The following is a 15,189-nucleotide window of genomic DNA, read 5'->3' as shown; positions in this document are numbered from 1 at the left end:
TTACTTTTCCATGTGTTTGATCATAAACCATTGGACAATTTTAAATTTTGACCTGATGATGGCGCTACAGTTAAGGGTCAGGGGATCATCCTCTGGGTACCATGAATGTCTGTACAAACATTTTCACGCAACCAATGTAATTGTCCAGATATATCAGTGTGGACCAAAATGGCGGACTTGCCTGACTTTGATCAGGTCTTTACTGCTTTATTTTCTTCAACTTAATTAAAAAGTTGAATTTTTAAGATAGTCAATTGAGTAAAACTGCGTTTACTGGCTAAAATTATATGACTATATGATTATGTGACCAAAAAAAGGTCTTCAGCAGAAAACATCTTCAGTAGTAAGCAATAAGACAGCGGTTGCCTAGGAACGATTGGTTGGAAGGAGGAGCACGAGCGCAGGGGAACGGGGTTGGGCGAACGGCGCTCAGAAAGGACGCTCCCCTCGCCCGTGATTGGTCGCTGGCCAGCAGTTTTCGCGCCAACGCGCTGCATTGTGGGGATGGCTAGCGGAAGTCCGCCGGTCGTGGGGAAGGTGGCGTTGTCTCGATGCGGATACGGAGGTGTCGTGTTTTGGTTTTTAGGATTTAACTCGGTGGGATTTTTTAACTTGGCTGAAACTGTTGCTGTAAATTTGTTCGAATGCGGGGCGAAGAGTCGTCGGATTCCGAGTCGGGGAGGATGGAGGAGAGTTCAATCCGGAGGAGTTTGGAGACGTTGTGTCAGGAGCTGAACATGGACGAGCAGACTGCCGCTGAAGCCATGGAGAACTTCTCTGCCATATGGAATACATACACACTGGAGGTAAAGACCGTCCTCAGCCTGGAGTTAAAGTCTCGGCTGCAGATTCAGTGAAATATCCTCAACTTTGATCGTTCAGTAACGTTAAACTCCCCGAAAGACTAAACTTCAGGACAGTGTGGGACGCAAACAAACACCGGGTTAAAGGGCTTCAGCTAACGACTGTTTCAGTCTCTGACCCCTCTCTAATTCTGTGATTGATCTACTCAGTGACGTTAAATCAATATTAGTCGGTAAAGTAGAAGAACAAGAGTAACAACAGGTTCCCTGATATGGTTTCTAATAATGTTTTACTTTACAGTCAAGTATTCACGTTTCAGTGACCAGAAACAGAGAAGAGCAAACTGTTTTAAATAAAACAAGAAAAACTTTATTTAAATCACCTTTCAGACAGGGCAGCAGCTCACCGTCATTATCGATTAATCTGCTGAATCTTTCAGTCTTTAAATTGTAAAAATCAAAGAAAAATGTCCAGCCTGTCAGTTATTCGACTAATTGTTTCACCCGTGCTTTCAAAATAAAGTTAAAATGTGCTTTTTAGAATTAAAATCATTTTACCTGAAGAACATCAGCCCTTTAAAGGTGCAGAGAGTCATGTAGAATAAAGTGCACCACACGTGTACACCGTGTATTATGCTTGTATTTGAAGTACACGTGTTTTGTGATAATTATTGTGCTTAATAGAGAATAAACAGATATCAGAGGAGACGTGATTGAACCAGGAAATAAAACGTATAGATGACATTGATTAATGATTGCTTTGGAAAGATTTAGAAGATTTAATTGTGTGAGTGAGCCTCGTATGTTTGTGAAGCTGTCACCATTGATCCCATGCTGGTAAACTGAGATGTCACAGCAGCAAAAGCAGGTACAAGAACAGAAGTAGTAACCTTAAGAAAATATCTAGAGTACTGTATACATAACAAACTACACGGTCATCTGCGCTCAATGGCCATTTTATTAGGTACACGTAAACAATTTGATACAGTCCAACACAGCTGTTCTCTCATAAAGTCAACCTTCATGATGCTTATAATGTTCAGTGTTTGTTGACACTCTCATAGATGTGTTAGTTCAGTCACACGTATGAACACTGAGGTCATACACGGTGCTGATGTTGTGGAGGGGCTCAGTGTTTATATGAGGTGTTACCTTTGACGTTAATCTCACGCCTCACTGGCAGACGGATCAGATGCAGGTTTTTGTACTGCACCGCTTTCCTGGTTAGGTGACATGTTCGGACATGACAGCTGTCTGTCTGCATTTCCTCTGATGAGACGGGTATTTGCCCAACCCTGGGCCAGAGATGGCATCATCCTCCTCATCATCCTCATCATTATCAAATGCAGGGATCGAAGTGACTTTTCAGCTCCATCAGTAAGACTTTGCTCCAGTGTGGCAACGAGGGGGGAAATAGCAGCGGCCACACGCTGGTTGAATGCCATTTAAAGTCAAACACCGCTTAATTTATTCACTGTGCTGCCAGTTAATTTATCCACCAGGTGACATTTACCAGCTTGAACTGACATTACGGTTCGTTAGTCACTGTGGTGGCAGAATAGAAAGTGAGCTTCATTAAGAACTGATTTTTCTTTCTTTCTTTGTGCTTCCAATATCTCACATTTTCAAAGTAGCCCGGACCAGTAACACCAGGGGTTTGTCATGTAAACCCGATCAGATCAGATTCCAGTCAGATATGCTCATCATATCTTCATAATATATTGAAATTACGTGGTTTTAAAGGAAGATGATAATAACTTCTGCAACTGCTGGTTATCATAGGTTCATGTTCAGGTTATTTCTCTGATAGCTGATTAATCTACAAAAGGGCAGAAAAAATCCCATCAGAATTTATCAGAGTCCAAGGTGATACGTTGATCGTTGCTGATGCAATCAATCAGTTTACTGTAATATGAAAGAGAGAATATAATGTAGAATATAAAGCTGACTCTGAGCTGGTGTGGTGAATGAATCGAGCTCTGTGTGAGACGCTGTGCAGTCTGATGGATCTTATTACGATGCTTTTTATTCAGGCTTTCGTACTCATCAGTAGAATGCTGCAGGATTATGACTCGCTGCGTCCTTGTAATTCTGCAGCCTTCACCAGCTTCATTAAAAATAATGAGCTGTATTTTCTGCAGTTAAATAAAATCTGGAGTGTTGAAGCTGCTGTGGCGTCCAGAGGACTGAAAGCCGAACAGAACTCATTGAAGCATGTTTTCACCTTTCCCTGGATTTGTACAGTGACTTTTAACTCCACGTTTTCCTTTCAGGACACATTCATGATGTTTTGCTGTTGTCGTCTGCAGACTTTCATGCTCCTGTTGATGTGCATGAGTTTGTGAGTTTAAAGTGGGTCAGTGACTGGCGAGCTCTCTGTTGATGCAGAATGAAGATAACGCGTGAGGTTTGTTTGAATGTGCTGCTGTGTGTGCAGGGCGAGGTGGTCCACTGGCTGGCCTGTTCGCTGTACGCAGCCTGCAGGAAGGGATCCACTCCCACGGTGGGAAAAGGTTTGATGGAAGGAAACTGCGTCTCCCTCACCAGGATCCTTCGCACCTCCAAACTCAGGTGAGTCCTCTTGGGCTCTGCAGTACTTGACAACGTCAGAGACATAAAAACATCTGCAAATCACAACATGCATGTTGTGATTTGCAGATGAAGGCATCTGCAGTCAGATTCAGCAGTTTGACAAATCAAGCAGGTATCTTCCAAAATTGCAGCCTTCTTACAATATAATTCTCAGTATTTTTCCTGCTGAACTGCAGAGGAGAGACAGCAACAGAGGAGAGATTGGATTGGATTTTATCCCCCATCACTGCTTCAGGGGGGATTTCTTTGTGACCAGTAATAGAGGAAGAATGATTTTAGTGACCAGTAACTCCTTCAATGTACATACGAGCACTTCTCTCCCTCCAGTCTCATCCAGTTCTTCTCTAAGATGAAGAAGTGGGCCGACATGTCCAACCTCTCGCAGGACTTCAGGCTGCGCATGGAGCGACTCGAGCGCAACTTTGAGGTTTCCACTGTCATTTTCCGCAAGTTTGAGCCCATCTTCATGGACATGTTTCAGAACCCGCAGGGAGGGGAACCGCCACGGCAGCCGCGCAGCAGGAAGCACAGGCACGACACACACACACACACACACACACACACACACACACAGAGTCACCCAGCCCAATCTGACCGAGTGTGTGTGTTGTCTCTTGGGCTCTGCAGGCGGCTCCCCTGTCACATCAGCGATGTGTTCAAGTTCTGCTGGACTCTGTTTGTCTACACCAAAGGTACCATGAAACCAAACCAAACTCAGCTCTGAAATGTTTGTGCTGATGTCAGTGAAGATGCTCAAAGTTTGCTCTGTCAGACACCTTTAAGTCTCTGCCAGAGTTTAGTTTAGTAAAGAGTTTAGTAAAACCAGCAAATCCTCATGTTTGAGAATTTGGATGCAACACATTTTTGTGTAAAAATTCCTGAAACAGTCATTTATCAAAATAGAAGGAGGTTAATTATCTGTACTGGACTGACAGCTGTAGCTGTAGTTGGGATGCAGATGACCCCTGTGTGATGTGAGACGTGGCTGTGTGGTTGTGAAGGTAACTTCCGTATGATCGGGGATGACCTGGTGAACTCGTACCACCTGCTGCTCTGCTGTCTGGACTTGGTGTTTGGCAACGCTCTGCTCTGCGCCAACAGGAAGGACCTCATCAACCCAGCGTTCAGAGGTAAGGCTTTGATGTGTGCGCTGACCACACCGCTCGACATTTAAAGTTCATTTTACTGCTGGAGTCTTTTTGATTGTTTGCTGCAAACAGTCAGAGACGAGACCGGACAGACGGTCAAACGTGAAGTATAAATCTGTGGATCACATCAGACCGAGGAGGAGAGAAGGCTGGATGAGACGGCAAAAGAGTCAGCAGAGTTCCTCTCCAAGCGTCTGTGTGCACTAGTTCCTTAGTTCCTTTGGTGTGTGTGTGTGTGTGTGTGTGTGTGTGTGTGTGTGTGTGTGTGTGTGTGTGTGTGTGTGTGTAGGTCTGCCCGCTCTGTACCGCGCCGACGGCCATGTCTCGCCAGACGAACCTCCTCCGTGTGTGTTGGAGAGGCTGTGTGAGTTGCATGACGGGCTGGTGGTGGAGGCCAAAGGCATCAAACAGCACTACTTCAAACCCTACATACAGAAACTGTTCCAGAAGCAGGTACACACACACACACACACACACACACACACACACGGTCATGCATATTCATATTCAAATAGACTTTTCACCTCTCTGTCATTGTAAACTCCTTATCTCACTTCTCACCATCAGATCCTGAAAGGCAGCGAGGAGCATTTGACAGAACTGTTGGATCCTCAGAACTTCATTGATAACAAGTAAGCCAATCAGGGATCAGAGGTCGAGGGTCACTTAGTCCATAGCTCTGTCTCTCTCCAAGTCTGTGAATTCACATTTTGAACATAGTTTATATGAGTGGTTTGCAGAGATATGGTCGCGTTCATCTCTCCGCCTGTGTGTCGCCTTCAGTAAAGCCATAAACAGGGAGTATGAGGAGTACGTGCTGACGGTGGGAGATTTCGATGAGCGAGTGTTTCTGGGAGCCGACGCCGACGAGGAAATCGGGACTCCGAGGAAGATCGTTCAGGAGCCGTCTGCCAGTGGCACGACCTCTCAGAACCAGCTGCAGCAACACGTAGAGAAGGTACACACACACACACACACACACACACACACAGAGGGTATGTATTTAAGAAGATGAACACACACACACACTCACTCACTCACTCACTCACTCACTCAGTCTGTCAAGGCTTTCTGACTACTCTGCTTTTCTAAGACCTTTGGTTCTCTCTCTCTCTCTCTCTCTCTCTCTCTCTCTCTCCCCCCCCCCCCTCTCTCTCTCTCTCTTCTCTGTCCCCCCCCCCCCCCCTCTCTCTCTCTCTGTACAGTCTGGCTCTCTCGCTCCCTCCACCCCTCTGACAGGACGAGTGTACCTGAAGGAGAAGGACCTGCTCGTCACGCCCGTTTCCTCTGCGACGCAGAGCGTGAGTCGGCTGCAGAGCATGGTGTCCGGGTTGAGGACGGCCCCCAGCGACCACCTGATGCAGACCTTCAGGTCAGTTCCTCTTTTTGTCTCTGCGTCTTTCTGCGTCTCGTGTTTGCTGCAGTCGACCGGCGTAGAGTACCAGGAGACAGTACAACAACGCTGATGAGACACCTGTACAACCTGGATTTCATGCTGCATATTACTGTTAAATAAATACTCAACAGCATAAACACTACTGGCCACATGCATTACTTTAAACGTTTTAAGTCGTGAGTTGTAGCTGTTTGTCCTCTGTATTTAATGTATCGTCCACAGTCAGTTTGTCTGTGCTGTTATTAAAGGTCGTGCTCCAGAGATCCCACAGAGTCCATACTGGCCAGAGTGAAGACACTGGGACAAACCTTCAAAGAACATTACACCAACGACTCGGAGGACATGCCCGGCTCTCATATGGGTACTGCGCTCACACACACACACACACACACACACACACACACACACACACACACACACAGACTTCTTGGAGGTGTCCTGACTTTCAGACAGGATAATGTGAAACACTCAGGTGAGTCCTTCAGGAACAATTGGCAGTTTGACCATTTTGAACTGACAAAGCTTCACTGAACCTGAGTCGTCCGATCATTTATCCTCCAGCTGCAGTGTAACATTTGGTGCCCTGGTCGGGTTAACCTGCAAAAAAGTATTCTTTATATTGAGTATTTGTATTTTTACATGTTTGGGACACAGCAGGATCTCTGTAGCATATAAATGATCTTCCTTTGTCTTCTGTTTCAGACTTTGCAGAGAACCGTCTGAAGCTGGCTGAGATCCTCTACTACAAGGTCCTGGAGAACGTCATGGTTCAGGAGACCAAACGGCTGCACGGCAAAGACATGAGTGTACGCAGTGGCCACTGAGTGTCGTGTCTGTATTCATGTGACAGTGTGTAGTCTTTCCTGCTGAGAGCTAGATTTCTGTCTGTTCATTTTGAAGCTACAGCCAGTTAGCTTAGCTTAGCTTAGCATAAAGACTGGAAACAGGGAAACAGCAAATGTAAAAACCACCTAACATATTACCTGCCACACGACAGAGTCTTCTCATCAACAGATCAGATGTTTCTTGTGTTGAAACAGTTTATTTAAGGGTTCTACCTAAAAATGACAAAAACAATCTCGAAGGTCCACTTAGAAGCTTTTTCCATTTGTTGGCAGCCACATGAAGACATAAAGTCTCTTTTGTACTTGAAGTAAATATAAATGTGTGTGTGTGTGTGTGTGGGGGGTTAGGTGCTGTTGGAGCAGGACATCTTCCACTGTTCCCTGATGGCCTGTTGTCTGGAGGTGGTGTTGTTCTCCTACAGCTCCCAGAGAACCTTCCCCTGGATCATCAACATCTTCAAACTGGCCCCATTCTACTTTTTTAAGGTCTCACACACTGAAAAACACTTTCACACACTTTCACATCTTTAAACAGCCGGTGAGACATTTCAAAGTGCAGTCGGCAGCTTTTCGCTGAAAGCAGAACTGTGTGTCCGGCAGGTGATCGAGGTGTTTATCCGCTCAGAGGAAGGCCTGTCCAGAGACATGGTGAAGCATCTGAACCTGATCGAGGAGCAGGTCCTGGAGAGCAGAGCGTGGAGCGCAGACTCTGCCCTGTGGAGCGCCCTGCAGGCTGCTGGGAACAAAGTGCCCACAGTGGAGGAGGTCAGCAGGACACACACAGAGAGAGAGACACACACACACAAACACAAAGACACTGAGAGGAATTAGAGTGGACAAGTTCCACAGCCAGAAGAGAGAGAATCGAAGTTACTTCCTCACTTCCTCTCTGTCCTACTTTCTGTCTCTCTCTTCAGGTAAATTTCTCCTCCAGTCTTGACACTGGTTCTGGTGCTGGTCCTGGTTCTGGTTCTGGTTCAGGTTCCTCCAGCGCAGGTCAGTCCCACCTGCCTCTGGTAGCACTCTCCCCCATCATCCACCCCCGCATCAGGGAGTTCAGATCAGGCCTGGGCAGCGCACGCAAAGGTGGGTGTACAGGTGCATTAAGTGTGCTTAGTGGTTTGTGTCTGCAGGTAAAATACGAGCTATGATCAACTTTATCATTGGTCTTCTTCCCCTCCAGATGTCCCTCCCTCCCCATTGTCGGTCCACGATCGGTACAGCTCCCCGGCAGCTGGCAGCGCTAAACGCCGTCTCTTTGGCGACGACCCTCCAACATCAGGATTAGCCCCCAGCGCGAGCCCGATGTCGTCACCGGCCAAAAGGCTGACGTTCGGCTCCAGCAGCACCCTGAAGATCGCAGGTCACGGCGCCCAGGCCACCGTCCTGAGTATCCCACTGCAAGGTAGACGACACGCACACATACACGTGTTTACGGCCGAGATGCTGATGGTTAGAGTAGACGTACTGCTACTAAAGAACCCATTTATACTGATCTGAATGCAGTTTAACATCTCGCTCTCATGTCTGAATAAGCGGCCGGTTTTAAAGTCTTGACAGCAATCAGACCCAGTAATGTTTCTGAATCAGTTTTAATATGTCCGTGAAGGCTGCAGTAGCACAAAGTGAGACATGCGAAGAGACAGAAACGTGTATCTTTAGTTTGAGCAGTGGTCAAACGTCCCTCGCAGCTCTTTCAGTTAATGTCCTGTCATGTCTGAATTCAGACAGTGAGCAGTGCTGCGCCGTGAGCTAAAGTTTGTCATGCAGCCTCAAACTGGCCAAAGAGGTGTGTGTAATCTCAACCACATGGTGGCTCCAGACTGCACAGTGGTGGAAAATATCAGTGTGGAAAAAGACGAGAAAACACACTGAGAGTCCGCTCAGAGCAGAGTGTTTAACAAACACCTGAGTCCCACTGGGAGTCAAACCCCCAACCTACGCAGTAATGCCTGGCTCAAATGCTGCACATGAGCAAGAGCTCCCAACTCCCTGTGTGTGTGTCTGCAGGTTTAAGTAACGACCGCACCATCACGCTGATCCCGGTTCAGCCGGCGGACTCCTCTGGAACCATCACTGCTCAGTTACTGCTGACCGCCTCCCCGAGCCGCATCGCCGCCGTGCCCTCGACCTCCGACCCCCAGACAGGAAGCGGTCGGCCGCGACGCACCGGATCACTCGCTCTGTTCTTCAGGAAGGTGAGAGCTGGAACAGAGACGCGAAGGGTTCACATCCAGAGAGACTTAATGCTCGTCTTCATCATTTTAAATGTGAGCTTAGCTTAGCATAAATCAAAGGTCTGAGGGCAAAGCCTGTTATCGCTGCACAGATGGTAAATCCCTTTGAGGGAAAGGTGTGATTCTGGTTGATATGAATAAAACTGACTTGACATAAATCATCATCTATTTAAGGATATTTCATTTTGAAATTTGAGCGTTTATGATTTTCTGTTTTCATGCCTGCTTGCTTTTCTTCATTTCTGTTTTCTTATTTTGTGAATATTTGGAAACATGTTTTGTTCATGTTGATTTTTGACAGATTAAAATCAGATCAGTGGCAGAACGTTTCCACATCAGGACTCGTTGACTTTCACTTTGTCTGAAATGAACTCAGCAGGCAGGCAGGTCGATGCTTCACTCTCGCCTCCCCCTGTGTGTTTCCAGGTGTATCACCTGGCCAGCGTACGTCTGCGGGATTTGTGCGTGAAGCTGGACATCTCGTCGGAGCTGCGAGGGAAGATCTGGACGTGTTTTGAACACGTGCTGGTCCACTGCACTGATCTGATGAGGGGCAGACACCTGGACCAGCTGCTGCTGTGTAGCGTTTACATCATATCCAAAGTGAGAAAACTCATCTGTTCACCAAAACTCAACATATGATTAAGAAAATCAGCGAACGGGGTTTCAAGACGCAGTGATGCTTCACAGGGAAACATGATTCTGGCAGCTGCCCTGAAAACCTGCCCGTCTGCAACAGAAACTCTCCAGAATACCTGGCACCAGCATCTCTTAAATCCCTCTTACATATTTGTTTGCATTTAACAAATGTGTTGTTTCCACCTGCAGCACACTGGACACAAGGCAGAGAATACACAGTTAAACAGAGCTGCTCTATATATTATATATATGCTCTTACTGATGCTGATGCTCCTCTGTTCCACCTGACGATGATGGCTGGTTATCTGTTGGCAGCGTAGCGTAAACTCTCCATCACTCAGTGCATCCACATGTTCTTCAGTAACCAGTTTACTCAGAGAAACCAGGTTAAACTGGTTGTTTATCACTTATGAACGGCCCACCAGACACCTGATTACCTGTTCTACATAGCAGAGAAATCTGCATCTGAAATGAGGTCTCTGTAATCCCCCTCCCTGATTACAGAATCAGGCCCCTCATTTACATCAAGTGAAGACATCAGCTCACTGGGAAAGCTTGTGAACACGCTGGGTGTAATTCCTGTGGTTCCTTCTTATAGATCACCAAAGAGACTCACACCTTCCACGACATCATGAAGTGTTACCGCAGCCAACCACAGGCCAGCAGCCATGTAAGACACACACACACACACACACACACACACACACACACAGAATTAAGGTTGAGGTGAAGAGAGAAGAATATATTATGTTAATGAAGGTCCTCAAGTATAAAAGTACAAATGTGTGTGTGTGTGTGTGTGTGTGTGTGTGTGTGTGTGTGTAGGTTTACCGCAGCGTCTTACTGCGTCACACTCCCAGAGAGCAGGTGGCGGATGAGAACATGGAGGTGGATCCCGCTTCAGGAGGCGAATGTAAGATCACAGACTCGAATGCTTCACACACTCACATACATACACACACACACACACACACACACACACACACACACACACACTCTCACATACACACACACCCACACACAGGCGTGGTGTGAACTTCAGGCTGCAGCGACAAACCTAACGAGCGCCGTCACCGGCTGAATGCAGTCTGTCCACAGGATGTGCTGCGTGAGTTGTGAGCAGTTTAAATGTGCTCATGTTATTATTTTCACACATATTATATCACATTTTTTTAATGCAACTGTGACTTCTGTGACTTCCTGCCCAAATTATAAAAGTTTCTACAATATAAGAGCAAGAAAAGCAGCAAATTCTCACATTTTTGTAAAATTAAAAAACTCAAGATTCAGTTTGTTCGCTTTTCTCATCTGATTCATCTGATCCTTGTGTTTCATCAGCTGCAGAGAAAACCAATCAGGTCTCAGGAGATGCGAGCCAATCAGAGGAGGAGGAGCGTGGTGACCTCATCCAGTTCTACAACAGCGTCTTTGTCCTGAAGATTAAAAGCTTTGCGCTGCGATACGCCAACCACGACAACCGGGTACGACTCCCGCAGCGTGACCAGCTGTGGAGTAACAGTAAACCAGGCTGAACCTTGTGTGTGCGTGTTTATTTATGCGTGTGTGCTCCTCCTCCAGGGGGACGCTCCTCCTCTCTCCCCGTTCCCGTCCGTTCGGGCTCAGCCTCTCTCTCCTCGCCGTGTTTCCCAGAGACACTCGCTGTACGTCTCCCCTCACAAGAACTCTGCAGGCTGCCTCACACCAAACTCCTTCACCTACAGGATCAACAGCAGCCCGTCCAAGGCGAGGACACGCACACACACACACACACACACACACGCACGCACACGCGCACACACGCACACACGCGTCAACTCAACTCTTCCTCCATGTTTTCCTGCTGTCTTGATAAATTCAGTGTAATTTATACCAGGTTGTTCCTGGTTTAAAGTCCAGCTGTTAGCTTCTCAGTGTCTTCATTTATACTGCAGGCGGCGACGCTTCTGCTCGGTCAGTGTAGTCGTCTCACTCAAGAGAGCGAGGGGCTTCATTTACAACCCAGTGCTCTTGAGCACCGCCACACAAGTAGTTCCCACTGTCATTACTGTAAACATGATCATGAACAGTGGAAAAAAGCTCCAGTTTCTCTGGTTCCAGCTTCTCAAACAGGAGGATCTGCTGCTTCTCTGTTCATCAAATATGAGTGAAGTGGACATTTTTGGGTTTTGGACTAAACAAGACATTTGAAGATGTCACCATCTGGGAAGTTTTGTTGCGCTTGAAGCATTAAAACTCTCTGCTTCTTCCTCCTCTGCATCCATTAGGAGCTATCGGACATCAACCGGATGATCCGGCAGGGCTGCGTGAGCAGGAAGAGGGCCTTCACCATGGAGGGGGACGTGATGATGTCATCAGCGTGCGACTCCCCCAGCAAGAGGGCGTGTCCGGAGAACGGCAGCAGTCCGGACGTGCTGCTGAAGCGGCTGCAGGACGTCGTGTCGGAGCGGCAGAGTCACTGATGGACCAGCAGACGCAGAAACGCCGAAAAGTAAAGAAGGTGTTTCCGTTACAGAACTGCTCCCGGAGGGAACGGCACGAGTCGCGACATTTTGTTTTATCCACAGCAGCTTCTACTTCCTCTTCACAGCCACAAAAGTCCAGTAATAATATCTAAAATATGATATTTGAGGCACATCAGGAGTCAGAACAAACGAGTGCAGCCAGAAGTCACAGTTTTGCCTCTTCAGTCACTGTCGCTCAGGCCTCTGCGGGATTAAAGTCCCTTTAATCCCACAGTCTGAGCCAGCAGACCACACCTGAGCACACCTGTGTCACTGTTGTGCATGGTCAGGAGTGCTGTAATTCACAGGTTGTTGAACAAACATGCTGAGGAGTCACTTTTTAAAGGGAAACTTAAAGGATGTTTTTTCCTTTTTTATCAACAGAGTGCCTAAAAGTTCACATTAGCTCATTGTCCTGAGAATAAGAGATGACCTCCTCTTTTCCATCACCTGCTGTGTGGAAAATACTTTCTGAAGATGGGAACGTTTTCTGGAGGCACTGTTCGTCGTTAGAGTCTTTAAACATGGAGGACTTCATCAGGGCACAATGTGAATCTCAGCCGTCGTCACTCGCTCGCTCAGGCCTCTCGGTGACTGACAGCTCTGAGTTTGCGCTGCTCCACAGTTGATTCAGTCTCGTCTGTTTCTGCAGCAGCGTCCACAAACGTTCGCTGGCTGAACTCAACTGACTGAACACATAACGTAACTGACAGACGCATCGTAAGCAGACTTCGGGAAACTCGCTAGCGTAGCAACATTAAGGCTACAAACGACCCATAATTCAGCACTCCTGCAGCCGTTGTGACAGCTGAACTCCAGGTATGTCGCAAATGACATAAATGTTTCTAAACTCTTCAAACGCTCAGCTCACTTTATCAAGTCAGACGACCTTCATCAGGCCTTTTCGTCTTTCCTCACGTTTTACTGAAGTGAAATCCAAAATTTGGGTTGCCGTGACATTTCACATCAGACTTCCCACCCTGGAAGATTTCTGCTCACACACACATACATGACAGTATTAAGACATTTGAAGTTTGTAAAGGCTCGTTGTCCTCGTCTGTAAACTTCAGATATCAGGGAAGTTTTGAGGGAGATCAAAATATATTTGAAGAACAGAATTCAGCCGTCGAACCCGAAGCTTGTGTGTATAAAATTTGTTTGTTTTAAACAGGATCAGACAAATCAAGCTGTCGTTCGTCCTCCAGTGTTCAAACTGTTTAGTTCCTGTTTCCTTTAATCGTTCCTTTTTATGGTTATGAACCATTTAATGTTGTATAATGTTGCAATAAAAACAGACTTAATGCTAACAGCACGAGTGCTGGATGGAAGCAGCTTTGTGTACGTGAGTGTGTAGCATCTACACTTCATTTTTTATGAAATTTAACCTTTTAGAAAACGACCTGCGGCTTTTATCAGTTTCTTCTCTGCTGTTTGGTTCGTACCTGGTTTGCTGGAAGCTCAGTCAGAGCGGACCGACACAAACAAACATGTTGGTATAAAAAGCAAATTAACAGCCTGAAAATACAATAATGGCTATAAATCTGTCAGCAGGGAAAAGTGTGTGTGTTTCTCGCTCTGTGTGTTTGTGCTGTCCACTTCAAGGACCTTTGTATTTTCTACAAACACTCAGAGGTTTTGTACAATAAAATGGACTTTGAGCACTTTGTGTTCATTCATTTGACTTCTCCACGTTTCTTCCTCAGGTTTTTCTGTAAACTAATATTTCACTTTTATTTTATTTTCCTTTTCTAAATGCTGTTTCATTAGACTTCAGGTTGAGAAACACTGGATCATTTCTGTGTTTGAGGTTAAACGTTCATATTTGATCAAAGGCTCCAGAAAAGGCGCTAAGTCGACGTGCTGTGAGATCATTTTCTTAACTTTGAATATTAATGTTTGGTTAATTTCCTTGTAGCACTTAAGAAGATGATTAAAGAAAATGGATCTTTCTTAAACTTCCACTCACATCTGTGATGGTTTTTGTGTTTTAATCATGCTCATGTGTCCTGGACAAACCGTTTGATCTGTCTGCGTATGTCCATGAGCAGTTTTTCCATTTGAAACCTGCATTAACTGATTTGTTGCCTGCAGTTGCTCATGTTCAGGCCGGCTGTGGCTGAAAGAATGAAGCTGATGTGGTGAGAGTGAACCAAAGTGAAGCTGAAAGAGGGTAAATTGCACTGCTCACAGCCTGAACTGCAGCTCAGAGGAGAGGTGTGCTCCTCCTGTTGGGGAGCGACAGGGAGGTCCACACATAACGCATCGTCTTGGGCCGTGATCGCTTGCTTTCCCGCCGAGTCTCCGTGAGTGTGTTCACATCCGCGCTCGTGTCCTGGTGTTGGCTCTCATCCTGTTGTTTGTGTTTACAGGTAACATGAGACACCTGGTTCATCGTCTCCAGAATCCAGAATCCAGGTTCCTGATCGTCAGGGCAGGTTCAGAAGCCTGGCTCAGGTCTTCACAGGCCACAGTGTCCTGGTTTCTTAACCAGCTTTCTGGAACCCTGAAAACATCAGTTTAACGTTGTTCTACTTATTTTTTACCGGATGTAAAAACAGATTTCACGTTTAGTTCTTGCTGAAAACTAATTTCAGGTGATGTTTACAGCGTCTGGTCTGACCTCAGCAGCTCTGATTGTGACTCTTTTCATACAGTTTGGTTCATTTCTGGACTCAAACTTCTTATTTTGCCCTCGATTCGTCTAATTGATCTGCATTCAGTGACGTGACGAGCGCTCCTGCCTTCGCCTCCACTTCTATGATGACTGTGGTGTTTCCCGTGTGCATGCCGGTGCGTCGCGTGCCCGTCGGTTCTCCACCTGCTTGTTACCATGACAACACCTCCTCTTTCAACAGGTTCACTGAATGAAAGTAATGAGATGATGCTCCCGGGAACGCAGCAGCGTGGAGGTGTGAGGCGGTTTTCCCGGCTGATGATGAATAAGAGACAGATGATCGTGAGGCCTTTTGAAACAGGTCTGTACGAGGAAGACAGTCACATCTGTCCAGTGTTTCAAATAGAAATGACA

General features: G+C 46.4%; 1 protein-coding gene across 1 annotated transcript; it reads left to right on the top strand.

Annotated features, from left to right (window-relative positions):
- The first annotated feature begins 510 nt into the window (after positions 1–510).
- rbl1 (retinoblastoma-like 1 (p107)) lies at positions 511–13,821 on the top strand. Its single transcript, XM_076745598.1, has 22 exons — positions 511–806; positions 3,241–3,374; positions 3,723–3,926; positions 4,023–4,087; positions 4,397–4,525; positions 4,833–4,996; positions 5,111–5,175; positions 5,327–5,501; positions 5,749–5,915; positions 6,188–6,300; positions 6,642–6,745; positions 7,133–7,270; positions 7,385–7,549; positions 7,702–7,870; positions 7,968–8,189; positions 8,795–8,982; positions 9,448–9,624; positions 10,259–10,330; positions 10,486–10,573; positions 10,999–11,141; positions 11,239–11,403; positions 11,925–13,821. Exons 1-22 carry the CDS (start codon positions 645–647, stop codon positions 12,117–12,119), a joined length of 3,204 nt encoding a protein of 1,067 aa, XP_076601713.1. The 5' UTR covers positions 511–644; the 3' UTR covers positions 12,120–13,821.
- Positions 13,822–15,189: the final 1,368 nt, after the last annotated feature.

The sequence above is a fragment of the Chaetodon auriga genome, chromosome 2, assembly GCF_051107435.1.
Source record: "Chaetodon auriga isolate fChaAug3 chromosome 2, fChaAug3.hap1, whole genome shotgun sequence".
Taxonomy (NCBI): Eukaryota; Metazoa; Chordata; class Actinopteri; order Chaetodontiformes; family Chaetodontidae; genus Chaetodon; species Chaetodon auriga.
The sequence above is the reverse complement of the archived record's forward strand: the minus strand, read 5'-3'. Positions and strand labels throughout refer to the sequence as shown.